Below are 19,019 nucleotides of genomic sequence, written 5' to 3' on the forward strand. Positions count from 1 at the left end.
CGTATTTAGAATAAACTTGACATTCTTTATTCTTCTCTAATGAAAACCCTTTCATTTTTCATTTATACCTCAAATGTCAAAAAAATTGTATGAGGCTCCTCATAGATCTAGAGTCAGAATCTCTCGCTGTCAGTTGAACTTTGGCATGTGACTCTCAGCTGGCTACTATTTCAGAGGAAGCTGGAGGTGTCCCCTTATTCACCTCTCCAAAACAGTAGAGGTGAATGTAACATGGCTTTGAAGGCAAAAGACCTGAGTTTGGATTTCAGCTTATCCTCAACTTTCTTACTGGCAGAAGAAAGACAGTACTCACAAGATCATTCAAAAGCTTGAATTAAATAATGTAGACTCTTCATAGATCGAGAGTCAGAATCTCTTGTTTTCAGTCGAACTTTGGCATCTAACTAACTCTCAGCTGGTCACTGATTTGAGAGGAAGCTGGAGGTGCCCCTCATCCGCTTATTACTGATGACTATTACCTCCCTTCTAGTAATAGCTAATGTGTAGTGAGTGTTTGCTGTGTACAGGTGGCTATGTAAGAATCCTATGTGGACCTGCTTGTTTAATTCTTATGTGAGGAATTCAACAGAGGCTTAGAAAAGCCCAGTAACTTGCCTAAGACGACATAGTACCTGTCAAAGCAGAGATCTGAATCCAGTCAAAGCCCACAGCCCGTGTGTTTAATCACTGCACTTCTCATAGAGATGCTTTTCTGAAAAAAATCACAAGCTGATGAACACTTTGTATTTTCACTTATCAAATGTATAGAACTTGTACAACTAAGGGGCTTGGAGAACTGGTTCTTGCAGAGACACCCCAGATGGTATTACAACTTTCTGAAGAGCTAAAGCAGTGCCCACAAAGTGCAGACTACAAGCTCGGGTGTACCAGAAACACAGTTTTATTTATTTTTCACTGTAATACTTCTCTTCAAAGTCTCATTTAGGTGGGTGGTAGAATGGGGCCAACTTCAGGCACTTGTCATCAGGAATCTTTCTAACTTTTGCATTATCTCTATGGCTGCCACTACTTTTCTGCCCACCAGAGTGGGCACAGTATATTCTAGATTCTCTGTCTTGGGTAAGGGATTATAATGACTGTTTATCTCCAACCACATGCCAGTGCTCTCATGTCCTGCCTTCCCTTCAAATATGAAGTCTGCCTGTGATCTCATTCCCGTGTCTGAGCAGGTAGAGCTCCTATTCCTGTGCCATTCTGCAAGTAGAGGCTCCTGTCCATCTGTCATGTAATAAACCTTCCTTCAGCGGGAAAAAGAGCAGCTCAACAAACGTCCCTAGGAAAGCATAGTTCTGCAAGGCTTGGACAAATCCTTACCTGAGGATGTGATTTACATGTTACAATGAAAGGAGAAGGCAACAGCATGGGGTGTTTTTCAGTCTTTATATCTTATTCTATGTCAACATTATAGTTCTTTAAAATTTAAATTTAAATTTTTTTGTAGAGACGGTGTTTCACCATGTTGCCCGGGCTGGCTGTGAACTCCTGGGCTCAAGAAATCCATCCACATCGACCTCTCAAAGTGCTGGGATTACAGGCATGAGCCACAGCCCCTAGCCCCACCTGTTCATTCTCTCATCCACTGAGATGTGCACCTTCCTGAATGATCTTTGACTGTCCATGCACACAGGCATGGCTCCATTTTAATCACTTTTGAGCCTCTCTCCAAAGTACAGAACAAATTGAAGTGGTCTCCCATAACCCTCTACGGCCATGGGAAATTCTGGATGCGTCGTACAACCTTTCTGCCAAGATAGGTCACAGGCCACATGGCCATTTCTACTTTTTGCCAGACATAGGGCAAGGAGGAGGCAGATTTCCAAAAGTTTGCCATCTTTCTGGACTGCACCAGGGAAGTAAGACAGAGGTCCCAAACCAGTGGTGTGAGGGGCAAATGCTTAACAATCAGCTCTCCAAAGAGAAAAGTTCTGATTTGTAGCAGTTGCCAATTTCTGCAGTGTAAATATTCCCACCATGGCCAATTTCAAGCAAGCAACATGAGAGCACCAAATGAGGAGCTGGAAAGAAATGCCCCAGTGAGTCCTGAGGGTGAAGCTGTCTCCAACACACCATTGCCCCAAACGAACCAAAATGTCTACAGTCCTCACTCAGCCAACCCAGGGCTCCATTTAGGAGAGTCTCAGGGAATAGGCCCTCCTTAGGAACACACCAATATTTACCCCTTCACTTTCCCATTTTCATTCCCAGCTGGAAGCTGGAAACATTGGCTTTGCCTGCCCACGTTGTCATTCAATTTTTATCTTTCAAAAACAAAACCAAAAGCCAGGCTCTACTTCTCCCTTTATGCAGTGACAACCGTCTGCTTGTAATGACTTACGTACTATAATAGACAATCATGGCTTCTTGCCTAGTGCTGAACTGAGAGAGAAAAAATAGTTTAACAGAAAATATCAGATTTGGGAAAAAGAGGTGGGAAGAATCTATATTCACTACATCAAAATAGTATCTCACTACATTACAGAGAATTCACTCCCTCTCCCATCTCCCAAAGCCCCTGCCAGCACTGTTGGCCAAGGATTAGACCACTTGTTTCCAGTCCTCGCCCAATTCCTTAGGAGGTGAAGACCCAGCATGTGCTTCAGTGAATGCCTCAAGAGTGGATGGAGGGCTCAGACCAAAAGATACAAACGTACTGTAGTGCCTGTTCGGGTTGACCCTCCTGGCCCTTAGGCCACTGCCCTAACTACCCATGTTTCACTTGCTAGTTACGTTTTTTTAAACACCAAGTTGAAATAATTTCTATCCCTTTCAGATCTCTCACCTCCCACAAAATAGAGCTATGTGTAGGAAATAAGATAGGAAAGAGCAATCATAGTTAGCAATTATTGAGCTCTAACTACATGCCAGTGTTATGTACTTCAATGCATAAGATGATTTATTCTCACAAAAATCATTTCAGAAAATGTATAATTATTATTCCTATTTACTCAGCAACTGGAGCTCAGAGTTTGGCAACTTGCCCAGGATCACAGAGCTAACGAGTGGCAGAACATGCTCTTGTCTGACCCAATAGTATAAGTTTCATTTAAAATTAACATTTGTGGGCCGGGTGTGGTGGTTCACACCTGTAAGCCCATCACTTTGGGAGGCTGAGGTGGGCAGATCACCTGAGACAGTTCAGCCTGGCCAACATGACGAAACCCCATCTCTACTAAAAAAATACAAAAACTAGCCTGGCTTGGTGCCACACCCCTGTAATCCCAGCTACTTGGGTGACTGTGAGGCAAAAGAGTCACTTGAACTCGGGAGGCAGAGGTTTCAGTGAGCCAAGATAGCACCACTGCACTCCAGCCTGGGTGACAGAGCAAGACTCCGTCCAAAAAAAAAAAAAAAAATTAACATTTGTGGCTGATTTTTTTTTTCTAGCTCATTGGTGGTCTTGTTAAGATTATTAACAAAAATCTATTGTACAGAGACTTGTGGACATTGAATCATTTACTCAGAAAAATATGGTGAGTGAATATATTCTAAACACATCTGAGTTGGTGTCATGCCATGTCTAGATTTGAGATGCCCTACAAAGGCCAAGGAAAAGGTGAATTCTGGAGTCCTAAAGTAACCAGTGCCTTAGACACAAAAGGGAATGTGCTCCATGCTTGTTATGGAAAACCGGAAGGGCAAAGACAAGGCAAATATTCTTTAAAGCAGGTTGGTTTGGCAGAAGGAAAAATTCGTTACGTTTTTATCTTTTAGTGCACACAAAGGAACAGCGGTAAATGACACAATGGTAGTGTGTTGGTGTTGTCATTAACACACATGGGAACATGTACTCATGCACACACGGAAGCCACGCAACTCATATATTTTACTGTGGCTTAGATGGGCTTTTTTTTTTATTAGCAACTAGGAAATAGAGTTTACTGAAGGGAACCTAGCATGGGAAAAAGTAAGACTCGCTGGCTATGCTGTTGTTCAGAGAGAAGAGGAAATGGAAATTACTTGTCACAGAAAATCTAAAATTTCCTGAAGTATCAATAGAAGCTAATCCTTCTCCTTATATGGAATTAAATAAAAAAAACTGGTTGTCTAGTAAATTATTTTGTAATTTGTGACTGTGACTTTTTAAGATTAAACAGATTTCTACTTAGATACTAAGATTAATGTGTTGTACATAGCAGAAAATGTCTGGAATTTTTGTGGGCAGTTTTAATTAGTGAATGAAAATAATCACTAAATCTGTATAATAAGGAGGGTCATCAGATATTTTTCTAGAAGACTCTAATAAAAAATATTCACCATTTCCAAGTTTTATTTTTATTAAGTAGTGACTGAAGAACTATATATATTTATATATTGATCTATGTCTCTACTATTCTGTATTTTTATATGTCTTCAATTATTAAAATAAATTGAATACAATTTTTTGAGTCCCCACATTTTGATTCTGACAAAAGAAACTGACATGTTTAGTGTATTGATCCATAATGTTTTTAAAGTCTTGGCAACAACGATTCATGGTAATTTATCTATTTTATTTATTATTTACTTATTTATTTTTGAGACGGAGTCTTGTCCTGTCGCCCAGGCTGGAGTACAGTGGTGCTATCTCGGCTCACTGCAACCTCCACCTCCCAGGTTCAAACAATTCTCCTGCCTCAGCCTCTCGAGTAGCTGGGATTACAGGTCCCCACCACCACACCCAGCTAATTTTTGTATTTTTAGTAGAGATGGGGTTTCATCATGTTGGCCAGGCTGGTCTCGAACTCCTGATCTCGTGATCCACCCACCTAGGCCTCCCAAAGTGCTGGGATTACAGGTGTGAGCCACCGCATCTGGCCAGTAATTGATTTAAATGATCATGCTAGGGTATTTGTTAGTGCCAGGTATATGTTTTCAAATTAGTAAAGCACTTCGGATGTTTCATCTTTGCAACATTACAAGTTAAACTTTATAATATTACTCGTTCCTTGTGGAACCAAAATTTAGTATTGCCATACAACCTATTTTCAATTTTCTTTCGGTTTCCCCAGAACCTTAACTGTTTTGACCTGAATAATTTTTTGACAGGAACCTGAATACTAAGGTACTCACTGTGGGCAAAATTTTCCTGGGATGCCCAAACTGACTATTGTTGAAGTTATGAGTGTAAAGCGCCTACATCTTCCCATAATGTGTGGCATTTGGGTTAGTTTATATTTTCTTCTTAAAATTACAAAACTGAGTTTTATTTAATTCATCTTATTCAAAAAAAACTGGCAGCAAACATAGGAAATCTTTGATATTGGGCACGCATTCATTCAGGGACCAACCTTGACTATCTTTCCTTTCATCAGTAATCATCGTGGGTACTTTATCTCTGCATTTCCTGACTCAAACCTGATAACATCTCCAATTCATGGTTACGCTAATATCGTCTGCAAATATCAGGTAATTAGTTCCACCTTCTAGAGTCGCTGAGTCACAACACTGTAGTCAGACTTTTTTCGCTTTACCACATAACGGAAATAGACAAATCATTTCGGCACCCCTACCTGAAACTGCCTCTGGGTAAGCTGAATGTAGGTCACAACTGATAGGTCTGTGATGAGAGGCCACGATTTCAGGGTACCCTGTCACCTGCTTGTTAGATTTAACCTTAGCCTCTCTAAAACAAGGCTTTTTTTCTTGTTGTTTTAATGAAAATTTGCCAACACAATAAAACTAAACATTTTGAAGTAACATTTAAATAGCATATATGAAAACTTTACAGACCTTATGCCATTTAATCTGAAAACTAAATTGGTGAGTTATCCCCATCTGCAAGATGAGGAATACAAGCTCAAAATTCAATTGGCTTGCTCAAGGTGGAGTTAGGATTAGAACATAGGCTACTACAACCCCAAAGCCAGTTGTTCCCAAACTACCTATGAGAATCATCTGGAAGATGACACATATAGATTTCTAGGCCGTCTCTGCATAGTCTCCCTCTGTAAGTCTATTGTTATTTGTGGCTTGTTTTTATTTTCTAGATGGACTTCAGCCAAGGAAAGAAACTAAACCAAACCATTTTTATAAGCCAAGGAATGCGTAAGTGGTATAATAAATATTAAAGCCATTTATCTTGAGCTGGTTTTCTGAAGTAGATTGTTTTCTCTGTCAGGCAAGTGATATGGAAAGAATAGAAGAGACTAAGGTAGTAACTAGTGGTGGGCTTGTAAACCACCTCGCAGTAAATGGGAGAAGCCCTAATTCATGGCATCGGTTGATTTCAGTGGTGTAAATACTCCCACCATGGCCAATTTCAAACTAGTGATAACTTTAACAACTTGCTCACAACATTCTTGAAAATTTAATGATTGGCCATGAGTCAGCTCCAGCATAATACTGGCATGTAGACTGTAAAGGGGAGAAACTGAACAATTTCCCAGCATTATCTAAATTGTCCATTACGTGGTTTGAATTGGTATAAACTCCCCAAACATTACCCTACCTGTTGGCCTCATGCTCTGATTTCCAAAGGTGGCTTAGTGTCCCCCAAATCCTCATTTCTCAATTTCCAGATATGCTTTATATGGATATAGGGCAGAATGAAACCACGGATGGAGACTAGCGGGTAGAGCACTTCGTAGAAGAGAAATGGATGCCATCTTTAAGATGACTGTTCCTTTGCTCTTACCTGCCACGTGGCAGGAGTCGCAGGATGGGGAGCTGCCTCCTGTATGAGAGCTGTAGGGTGGGAATGAAACATGACATAGGATTTAAAGAAGCTTGGCTCTAAGCCTGACAGCAAAGGGCTGGGTCTTTCTGTGCCTCCACTTGCCATAGTAGAAAGACACATATGGTTAGATTGCAGAGTCAACATTAGCAAGAAAGTTCATCAGCACGGAGCTGAAGAGATCAGTAGCCTGCTTTTAGTCCATGAGTTAAGCTCATGGGGCAAGTTGGCTTCTCAGAGACCCCATGTGACCAGACCCATTGGTGCACAACCCTAGCTAGTCCAATGACACAGACTGTTGTTTGGCCTGGAGTAGTCTCTGTCAGCAGAATCACCTTGGGAAACTGAGTGATGGTGGTTTGACAGACTGGGCTCTGAGCACCCTAACATGACTACCACCATCAGATGTAAAAGTACCAAAAACATATTCCAAAACCATTCTGGGATCATCTACCACTTTACATTATTTGTTCCTTTGGTAAACTTCTAGAAGTCAGGATATTTTCTGGATGTCTGATATGTGCATGCACAATTATAACAAAAATATATAATCCATCCTTGAGCTCCCTAAGTAGCCAACCTCACCGCTGCTCTACATAAGAACAAGCTTGTTTTGAATATTAATTTGCTTTCATTCTGGTTGAATCCATTTGTACAAAAATTCAATGCTCACATACTCTCTTTCCCGACTAGAAAAGGTAGACCTTTATCTTCCAAGAAGGCAAAGTGGAAAATTAACTCGCAAATGAATCAACCAGAGAGAGAACTGAATCACAGAGGGACGTGCAATTTTAGCATACACACTTCAAAGGAGTTAGTGTGGGTGGATTTCGAGTAAGGAGACCTAGATTTAATTCACCAGCCTTGAGATCTTGGGCCAGTTATTTCAGCTAAGTCTGTTTTCCCATCTGTAAAATGAGGATATTTATACTAAATCTCTCGGCAACATTTCCTCCTATGCACCAAGCATATTTATCATGTTATTTATCCTTAATCGTCAAAACCATCCTTCAAGGGTTAACTTGAAGTTCAGAATTCCATGGGGATCCAGAGATGAGACCAGAAGTTAACGTGCGAAACCTCCCATGTATGTGTTTTGGTGCATTTTTACAAGGGCTCTCAAACATGGATACACTGAGAATCTCAATACCTGGGGTGAAGACCGGGAGGGGCAGGGAAAAGAGCAGGTAGGTATATGCACTTTAGAAAAACTTCCCATTGCAGTTCTGCAGTTGGCTCCCCAGTGTGGCTTGTGAGATATTAATTTAGACAAAAAGATCAAGCTACCAGTTTATATTTATTTGGGTATATACTGTATACTCAAACCAGCAGTTATATTCAAGGTGAATAAAAATTGAATTACCTGGATATTCTGCAGAGAAATAAAAGCACATATCTACACAAAGATTTGCACACCAATACTGATAGCAGTTTTATTCATTACAATCCCAAACTGAAAACAACCCCAAAGTCCACCAGCAAGTGAATAAGTTAAGAGGCAACATGCACACCAAAACATGGATGACTCTCAAAAATATTATGCTGAATAAAAGTCAGGCATAAAGGATGGCTCCATTTATATAAAATTCCTGTAAACTAATTTATACCAACGGAAAGCAGATTATTGGTTGCCTTGGGGACCAGGGGTGGAAGGACAGACTGACTGCAAAAGAACATGAAGAAACTTTTGGGGTGATAATGTATCATGATTGTGGTGTTAGTTTCACAGATGTGTACATCTATTCAAACTCATTAAGCTCTAATTTTTTTTAACAATTGCAGTTTATTATAAAGTATGCCTTAATAAAACTAATAAAAATTTGAATTCGCAATCCCAGCTCCTGAATACTAGCAAATCTCAAGAGGCAGTTATCATGTAACAAAGACTACTCACCAACTCAAATGCATGTCTTCTGAGTTGCCCTTAGTGTGAGCAATAAAACTCTACTGGGCCCTCAACACTGTTCTCTCCCCTGGGCCACTGAATAGGGTTTTTAACAGAAGCAATCAATAACTGCAGAGCTAAATTGTTGCATGGAGACTGGGGTCATGACCTTGTCCCCATGAGAACTATATCCTAATCCATCTAACACCTGATAGATCAAGTTCATGTGGTTTGATCACTCTAATGGGTATACCCAGATTTTACGTCTATAGCTTAGATAAAATAGACTGAGTTATGCAAAATCCCCTGCAAGCTAGCTCTAATTTCGAACTTCTTTACCATACATCAGTGGTCAGCCATTGAAAACTCTGTCCTAACCAATTAATCAACCTTTGAGGAAGAGGACAATGATATATCTATCATCTAGAGAGATAAGTTCCAAACCTATTTTACAATTAACATGCCTCAGTGCACATATGTATAGAAGCCAATTTGTGTTCTAAAGTCCAGTTATACTCTAATTTCAAACTTTTATTTTCATATTTAATGCCTTAGTAGCCTTTAATGAACAAACTAGTTTAAAGGTCAGTGGAAGATAGGCAAATATTCGTACGCCTACAGTTCTTTAAAACCTCATGATAATGTAGGATCTTTAACAAACTTATTGTGAACCAATGATTTGCAAATGCACTTTTGACCAAATTATCACTTTAGAACAGATTGTTCACTTGTTTTCTAATCAATAAGCATGAATATTCTGTATATTTTAGCTTCAGTACTTTCTATGTATTATGTAAAAATTTTACGTAACATAGTTGTAAAATCCGTATTTTTAGAAACTTAAATTTATCATGATTTGCAGGATAAACAGTAAGACAACAGGACATGTCCTGTGAGTGAAGAAATACAGTAAAAAAGTTTTGTGTTAAATTTCTGTAAATGAGTCTGCCTTGGAAATTCTTTGTCCTACATTTGTGTGAAAATATCATAGACTTGGCTCCATTCCATTCTGACAGCTGCAAAACAAGTATATCTTTTCATTAACCTGTTATGAGTAGAATTCTTCTAAAAGATAATTATTTGTTCCATGTAATAACTTTCTGGAGAAGCCAAACACACTTGATCAATTTTTATTTCAAAATGTCTACCGAGTTTTAATTCTCCATTATACAGGTAATTTTTCAAAATCTAGACATTATTCAAATGTAAGCCAAAGTCCTTACACAAATAGAATATACTCAAAGATCAAAAATATACATATATTTCAGCCAACTTTGTTACATAAGAAAAATATATACAGCTGGTGTTTTCAAAGTACAATTATCTTAACACTGCAAACACATATAGAAGGAACTAAAATAAAAAGAAACACTACAGCAAAGGTTAAAGGAACAACAAATTCATTTTACAACATCATCAATTATAAAGATATATATATCAAATCTTAGGGAAATACATACTTCACACTGGGATCTTAACTTTTACTTCACTTTGTTTATCTTTTTAGAATATTCTCTGGATAGGTGAAAATCTATCCATGACATCTATTACAAAAGTTACAACATGTAAAGAATTCAATAATCTATGTCTTTGTACTCTGGGATAGATGTAAAAAGAATTCGTTAAAAGTTAAATTTGTATAAGCCTATGTTAAAAATTTCCAAGTAAACCGTTCTATTGGAAATTAAATATTTCAAACTAGAAAATGTTAGGAAAAATTTCAAATACTCAAAAGTTTTAACACAGTAAGCAATAAAGAAAAATTATACCAATGTTTCCTTAGATAAAGGCAACTCAACTAGGTTTATGTTTTACCCCAGAAATCCTCCTTCCTTTTCTTAGCTCGTGCCAGAGTCTGAAAAGCCCGGAGACTAGAAGCTGCAGAGCGAGCAGAAATCTCAGACAATCTGTCCTCATCTGCAATGAAAAAATCCCAAGATTATATTCAGTGTCAAAAATATCTATTAAATAAATATTATGTTTTATATAACAGAAAATTAAAAGCATCAAACTGTATCAATGTCAAGTCAGTCAGAAAAAAAAGCAATCTACTGAAATGTAAGATATTAATATTCTCATGATACCTGACAGTAGTTTTACAGGTTTATCATGAATAGAAATCAAACCTTTTAATGTTAAAATTTAACGTTAAATTTTTTTCCTTCCTGAAATCCTGTCATTAACAAAGCACATGGCCTATGATTTCAGTATTACTTGAAAATAATTCATCATAATACCGTTTTATCCTACTTTAAAAAGCACAGCTATTCAGAGCAAAAAGCTTTTCTAAACTTTTTAAAAACAAAATGCCATACCTTAACATGGTATTTACATCACATTTCTAAAATAATCTCACTAAATGTAGAAATAATGTTTGACTTTAATATGCTACCCTTCATTAGTACTGAAATTCCTCATTCTGAGTAAGCAAGTGTTTTATAAGGTTATATATAGACACTATTCTTCCATTAGAAAGAAAACAGGACTGGATTCAAAGTTGCCAGACATTTGCATTTCAAAACATACAACTTGATTTCTAGCTCAATGAATTATAACAAAAAGTCCTAAACCTGCTAAACGCAAAGTCTTTAATATATGACACAGAGTATGAAATTTAAATTTACTTCCAATTCAAAATTTATAAGTTCAATAATTCCATACTACTTAGGATGAATTAAAATAGTGATTCAATTATTCATATTGAATTCAAGTTCCTCCTGCCACTATTATAAGCAAATAAATGTCAGAATAAAAACTACAAAAGGCCAAGCGTGGTGGCTCATGTCTGTAATCCCAGCACTTTGGGAGGCCAAGGCAGGCGATCACGAGGTCAGGAGTTTGAGACCATCCTGGCCAACATGGTGAAAACCCATCTCTAGTAAAAATACAAAAATTAGCCACGTGTGGTGACAGGTGCCTGTAATCCCAGCTACTTGGGAGGGCTGAGGCAGGAGAATTGCTTGAACCTGGGAGGCAGAGTGAGCCGAGATCGCGCCACGCACTCCAGCCTGGCGACAGAGCGAGACTCTGTCTCAAAAAAAAAAAACAAAACAAAACTACAAAGAAGAAAAATGTCAATTTTCTCTAATCATGTATTTGTTTGACCATTGAAAATTGACAAAAATATATAAGCTTTTTTTTTTTGAGATGGAGTCTCGCTCTGTCGCCCAGGCTGGAGTGCAGCGGCGCGATCTCAGCTCACTGCAAGTTCCGCCTCCTGGGTTCACACCATTTTCCTGCCTCAGCCTCCCAAGTAGCTGGGACTACAGGCGCCCGCCACCACGCCCGGCTAATTTTTTTGTATTTTTTAGTAGAGACAGGGTTTCACCATGTTAGCCAGGATGGTCTTGATCTCCTGACCTCGTGATCTACCCGCCTCGGCCTCCCAAGGCATTTTTTTAAAAGATGGATGTAACGCTACCCCAAATTCCTGAGCCCCCAGCTAGACAAGGTGGAAAAAGAGAAAGAACACTGACCTCAGCTGTGACGCTGGGCACAATGTTTTCCCTAGAACAATATTTTACCAGTTTACTCTCAGCTTATTCATTTGTAAATGGGGGTAATTTCACCCCCTCCCCCGCACAGGGTTTCAAGGATCTAAGGAAAAATCTGTGGAAGTACTTCATAAGCTGTATCATAGACTAGAACTCAAACTTTTATGTTATGTGACTATTGAAATACCTTCATCATTAAAGGCTTCATGCTGAGGTAACTGCGAATTGTTCATCCTTGCTTTTCCCACTTAAAAAAAAAAGGCAGAAGAAATTATCCTTCAAAAGCCACTGAACAGCTTATCTCAATTATATTCTACACTGTTAGCAAAAGTAGGCTGTCAGAAATTTTATTAATTTTCAAACCTACATGTGAGTAAAGGTTGAAGAAATTACCATAAAAGGGCCATTCATAATTCATTCTGCACTTAGCAAGCATGTAAACAAACTATGGATAACTTCCTAATATTCTTTCCAATGATAATATTGATCTATTCTAACTTTAAAGAAATGTAGTAGGCTTCTGATTAGAGATGGTAAACTAAATACACACATTTACAAGAACAACAAACTCATAGGACAAAGAGAATGGGAGCAAATAAGACACCAAGAAACTTTTTGGAACACGGAAAGCAAATGGAAGGGCAGTGAGTGTATGTATAACTATACCCAAGTAAGTGGAATTTTAAGCCAGCAGAAGAGTGAAACCAAGAAACAACCAACTTGTTCCCCGATGGCTCTGGGTTTGGGAGTATTGAGTACCACTGAAAGTTGGAGTGAAGGGAAGACTGAACTAGGAAACTGACTAAAAATCCTTTTACAAAAATAGTTAATATGCTAGGTCCTCCTTTAAACTTGCACAGCTGGGTAGTTCCCTCTTTCCCAAAAGAGACACAGAAGATTCGTCTCTAAAAGTTTACCAGAGCTACTTTGACTAAAGGATACCAGGTTCAACTGTGGGCAGGGGTACTATAGTCAAAACAGGCATTATATATATCATTTACCTCTTCAAAGAGATAAAATATTCCATTCATGAAATAAGAATGGGATGCTGTATAAAAGGAATATGCAATGTTTAAAAATTCTTAGAAATTAAAAAAAGTAAAAATCTTTTTAAAAAACTAACAGATGGCACGTGGAGAGTCAAAGAGCAGACCCAGTTAACCCATCCCCTGCCTGGCTGTACCCCTCCACAGCTTAACACAAAGGACATAAACTTTGGGGAGTTTTATAACCCTGCCCAGGTGTGAGAAACCAGAATACCTCCCCTGGGCAACATAGGGCAAGCTCAAATACCACTGCTACTACTGCAGCTGGTGCTCTTTCGCAAGCAGCACCTCCTGTTTAGAGGCCAACTGACACAGGCCATTATACCATCTCTAGGTAGAATAATGCTGTGCCCAGAATGGAGAAAACCAGGGCCTGACCTCAGCTATCAAGACTGCCTGCAACACCCTAGCTAACCAGTGGTCCTGAATCTGTCTCCATGACAGGTTCACTACTATTATAACCAACACGCAAGAAAGCCAGCACCCTAAGCCTATCTACAACCAAGGAATCTCAGGAGTTCCAGATCTTTCCACTGGTGGGAAGTTTCTTTCAGCAGAGACACAACTACACTGCTAGGCTCAGTAGGGAGTCTACCCCATCACCCCAACAGTCAGACAGCCTTAGTGCTCATGAAGGGTCTTGGAGAAGGAGTCTTCTTTCCCCTTGTCCACCACCGCAGACACAGCTGGGGCTTCTCCCACAGGACTCGGTATTGGGTGTGCCTATAGACAGCCTTCCTGGAACACTTTAGGGTGACTGCTCGCCTACAGGAGAAGCACTCCCCAGATGCAGGCTTGCATGAGAGGAAGAGTCACAATTCCTATCCACTTGGAACATCAACATTCCTACAGACAAAAAGAGGTGCCTGTCTGATCTGAATTGCTGGGACACTGGGACATGAGTGAGGCTACGAGGTGGGTCGCTTTCCTGCTGGCCTGGCAGGGAAGCTGAGGTGGCTCTCACCCTTCACCCTGATAAGACCTCCTTGCATCTGAGTGCTCCACCAGCCACCTTCGTCAAGGCTGGAACCGGTGCCCACCAGTGGGTATTGCATTCACCCACCTGCCTCAGCTACAATAAGTTCCTACCCAGGGACACCTCCCCTAATGGCCTGAAGCCTGAACTATCAACTCAGTAAAGAAAATACTGGAGAAAAATTAAATAAAGAAAGAAGTACAAACCACAGGGGAATGAGATAAGCTTCAAGAGATCTCTGCCATTCCAGCCCCACAGGAGACAGTGAACTCGCCCACACACTGAGTACACAGCTACTACAACCAGCATCTGAGGAAGCCATCATACAAAGACTCTCTATAACCAAAGAACTTACAAAGACTCTTTACCCGTAAAAGCACCAAGAACCAAATTAAACTATAACAAATTATAACCATTAAAGTCACATTCTTAAGAGGGGAAAAAATTTTTTAAAAAACACACATAGTCAAATAAAAAATAAATTTGAGGACAATTAGAATAGTGCACCCAAAAAAGGAACCAGAAAGTAATTCTAGTAATATGACAAAACAGGGTTCTGTAGTACCCTCAAAAGATCACACTCGCCCTCCAGTAATTGATTCAAACCAAGATGAAATCTTTGAAATACCAGATAACAAATTCAGAAGGTTGATTATTAAGCTACCCAAGGAGCTACCAGAGAAAGGTGAAAACCAACATAAATAAATTTTTAAAAAGTCAGGATATGAATGAAAAATTTTCCAGAGAGATATCATAAAGAAAACCCAATCAGAACATCTGAAAATAAAAAACACACTTAGAGAAATACAAAATGCAGTGGAAAGTTTCAAAAATAGACTAGAACAAGTAGAAGATAGCTACATGCCAGGTCCAAGGGGGAAAAAAAGCAGAAAAAATAATTTCAGAGTTCAAAGACAGGGCTTTCAAATTAACCCAATCAAACAAAAATAAAGAAAAAAGAATCAAATGAAATGAACAAAGTCTCCAAGAAATATGGGATTATGTAAACAACCAAACTTAAGAATAAATGGTGATACTGAGGGAGAAGAAAAGGCTAAAATTTGGAAAATTCATTTGAGAGAATAATTGAGGACAACTTCCCTGGCCTTGCTAGAGATTTAAATATCCAAATATAAGAAGCTCAATGAACTCTTAGGAACTTCACTGCAAAAAGATCACCACCAAGGCACATATTTATCAGGTCATCTAAAGTCAACATGAAGGAAAGAATTCTAACAGTTGTGAGGCAAAAAGCATCAGGCAACTTACAAAAGAAAAACTATCAGACTAACAACAGACTTCTCAGCAGAAACCTTACAAGGCAGAAGGCATTGGGGTCCTATCTTTAGCCTCCTTAAACAGAATACCTATCAGTCAAGAATTTTGTTAGTTTGGCAAAACTAAGTTTCATAAATGAAGGAGAAATAAAGTATTTTTCAGACAAACAAATGCGGAGGAATTTGTCACTACCAGACCAGCACTACAAGAAATGCTAAGCAGGAGTTCTAAATTTTGAAACAAAAGCTTGACATGCAACAAAACAGAACCTCCTGAAAGCTTAAAACTCACAGGGCCTATAAAACAATACAACGGAAAAAACAAAGTATCTAAGTAACAACTAACATAGTGAATAGAACAGAACCTCACATCTCAGTATTAACATGAACGTAAATAGCCTAAATGCTCCACTTAAAAGATATGGAATGGCAGAGTGGATTAAAAACCACAAACCAAATATCTAACGCACAAAGATTCATATAAACTCAAGGTAAAGGGGTAGGAAAAGATACTCCATGCAAATGGAAACCAAAAGCAAGCAGGAGTCTTATATCAGGCAAAACAGACTTTAAAGCAACAACTATCTAAAAAAAGACAAAGGTCATCATATAACGATAAAAAGGTCAATCCTATAAGAAGATATTACAGTCAGTCCTAAATTTATATGCACCTAACACTGAAGTTCCCACGTTCATAAAACAATTACTACTAGACCTAAGAAATGAAGTAGACAGCAACACAATAATAGAGAGGGACTTCAATACTCCACTGACAGCACTAGACAGATCATTAAGACAGAAAGTCAACAAAGAAACAATGGACTTAAACAATACTGTAGAACAAATGGACTTAACAGATATTTACAAAACATTCTACCCAACAATTGTAGAATATACATTCTTCTCATCATTTCACATGGAACATTTTCCAGAATAGACCACATGACAGGCCACAAAACTAGTCTCAATAAATTTAAGAAAATCATACCAACTATCTTCTCAGACCATAGTGGAATGAAACTAGAAATCAACTCCAAAAGGAACCCTCAAAACTATACAAATACATGGAAATTAAATAATCTGCTCTTGAATAATTTGGGGGTTAACAATGAAATCAAGATGGAAATTCAAAAATTCTTTGAAATGAATAACAGTGACACAAGTTATCAAAACCTCTGGGATACAGCAAAAGCAATGCTAAGTGGAAAGTTTATAGCATTAAATGCCTACCTTAAAAAGTCTGAAAGAGCACAAAGTGACAACCTAGTATCACACGTCAAGGAACTAGAGAAACAGGAACAAACACCATGAAATACTAATCCACCATTAAAAGGAATGGAATAATGTCTTTTGCAGCAATTAAGATGGAGGTGGAGGTCATTATTCTAAATGAAGTAACTCAGGAATGAAAAACTAAATACTGCATGTTCTCACTTATAAGTGGGAGCTAAGCTATAAGGACACAAAGACATAGAAAGTGATATAACAGACTGTGGGGACTTGGGGTGAGGGGAGGGATAAAAGTCTACATATTGGGTACAGTGTACACTGCTTGGGTAACAGTTGCATTAAAATCCAGAATTCACCACTACAGAATACATCCATGTAACCAAAACTACCTGTACCCCAAAAGCAATTGAAATAAAAATTTTTTAAAGCAGAAAAGATAGAAGATAAAAATTAGTAACCTTTCAAATTTAAAGACAGAGATGGAAAATAGGAGAGGTAAGATAAAAAATAAAATCATGTCCAATATCTGAATAGGAGCCCTAGAAAGAGGAAACAGAGAAAGGAGAGAATTTTTTTTTTTTTTGCCTCCCAGACTTAAGCAATTCTCATGCCTCAGCCTCCCAAGGAGCTGGAATTACAGGCATGCACCATCACACCCAGCTAATTTTTTTGTAGTAGAGACAGGGTTTCATCATGTCACCCAGGTTGGTCTCAAATTCCTGGCCTCAAGTGATCCGCCTGCCTTGGCTTCCCAAAGTGCTGGGATTACAAACGTTAGCCACTGTGCCTGGCCAGGAAAGGAAATTTTTGACTGAATAATTCAAGAAAATGTTCCAGAAGTAAGAATTTTCCAGATTGAAAGGTCTATGGAGTACCAGAAAAATGATTTTAAAAAAATACTCTCTCAGAGGCACATCACAAAATTTCAGAACATTAGATATGAAGAGAAGATCTCAAAAGCTGCCAGAAAGAAAACACCAAATATAGAAGATCTGGAATAAAAGCAGCATCTGACTTCTTAACATTAACGATGACAGCTAGAAAAGAGCTGAGCAATGCCTACTAAAACTGAAGGAAAGTCATTTCTGACCGTGAATTCTACACCCAGGCAACATTTGGCAATGTCTGGAGACATTTTTGGTTGTCACATCCAGAGAAGAGGTGCTACTGGCATCTATCTAGTGGATTCCCTCTGTGTATGAATAAGAACTTGAGAGATATCTCACACATATACAACAGCAAAAAGTGAACTTAGGTGCAGCACAATTGGTCCCAAAGAGGGATTTTTCCTATTTAAAGAAATCTTATTAATACATTAACCAAAAATACTAAATAACTGATTTATTAATATAAAGTGCATTCTTAGCCTTTGTACCTATCAGTATAACATTTTATTTTAAAAGACAAAAAATTAAAACCAAAATAATTACCATTGTGCTGAAACTCTGGATCTCTAAGAGAGCCCTGAATTCGACGAGAGGGATGCCAGTAGGATGGAACATGCGGTGGAGAAGGCGACTGTCCAGGGGGATTTGTTGGGTATTCTGGGATTTTTGAAACTGGAAGAGTTGCCTCAGTAAATCTGGGGATATTGTCTTCAGAATCTTCCCGCAAAGGCAGAGGATCAACTGTTTTTATACCAGCAGCTGGAGAAGTCAGTAGGGATACAGCGCGACTTTCTTTCTAAACGACAAAAAAGAAAAAAAAAAAAAAGATGCCTATGTGTAGATATGTAAATAAATGAGCCAAACATTTAAATGCAAAAAAAATAACCAAAAAGCAGAAGGAAAAATATGAGAGAATTTATGCAACCTCTATATGGGGAAAATATGATACAGACGAACAGACTTGGCTATATAAACAAAATACGTAGACGTTTTATAAATTAAAAGAAAAACGCAGAACTTGGAAAAATATACAACTTTTATGATTGACAATGAATTATCATTGCTACATAAGTATTTCTTTAAAAGCAGCAAGAAAAATATAAACCCAATTAAAAGTAGAAAAAGGGTATGAATAAGCAATTCATATACTGTACACACAAATCACAAACAGCAAACATATTCTGCCTTACTAAATATCAACTATGAAATGAAAGCATTGAGATATTAATTTTTCACGTACCAAATTTCAAAAATTAATTTTTAAAAGAACAATGATACCAGAGCTGACAAGGATGTAGAGAAATTGGCAATCTCATAGACTGCTATTGGGAGTACAATCTTTCTGGGGGGGCTGGCAAAACATAGCAGAAGCCTTACAATTTTGTGTTCTTTGACTACACAATAATACTTGGGGAGTAGTCACAAACACAAAATAATATAAAGAAAAATGTAGCTATGGATGGATTTCTTTACAGTATTTCTTCAAACAGATTAAGAAATAACAATAGAAATCTGAATAAAAATTAGATTTTAACAATAAGCATCCGGTTT

At 38.2% G+C, this 19,019-nt stretch overlaps 1 protein-coding gene across 4 annotated transcripts in view; it reads right to left on the bottom strand.

Annotated features, from left to right (window-relative positions):
- Positions 1-9,672: 9,672 nt before the first annotated feature.
- MDM1 (Mdm1 nuclear protein) overlaps positions 9,673-19,019 on the bottom strand; it is a 38,570-nt gene continuing 29,223 nt past the window's right edge. For 3 of the 4 annotated variants that reach the window (XM_008003957.3, XM_008003955.3, XM_008003953.3), the window contains 3 exons: positions 18,012-18,264; positions 12,240-12,299; positions 9,673-10,475 (listed from right to left, as the gene is read on the bottom strand). In XM_008003957.3, the coding sequence (XP_008002148.3) occupies positions 10,363-10,475; positions 12,240-12,299; positions 18,012-18,264 (426 nt within the window). In that variant the 3' untranslated portion in view covers positions 9,673-10,362. The remainder of the gene's footprint in view (positions 10,476-12,239; positions 12,300-18,011; positions 18,265-19,019) is intronic. The other variant, XM_037996832.2, reaches the window with a different exon arrangement.

This window comes from Chlorocebus sabaeus, chromosome 11 (assembly GCF_047675955.1).
Source record: "Chlorocebus sabaeus isolate Y175 chromosome 11, mChlSab1.0.hap1, whole genome shotgun sequence".
Lineage (NCBI taxonomy): Eukaryota > Metazoa > Chordata > Mammalia > Primates > Cercopithecidae > Chlorocebus > Chlorocebus sabaeus.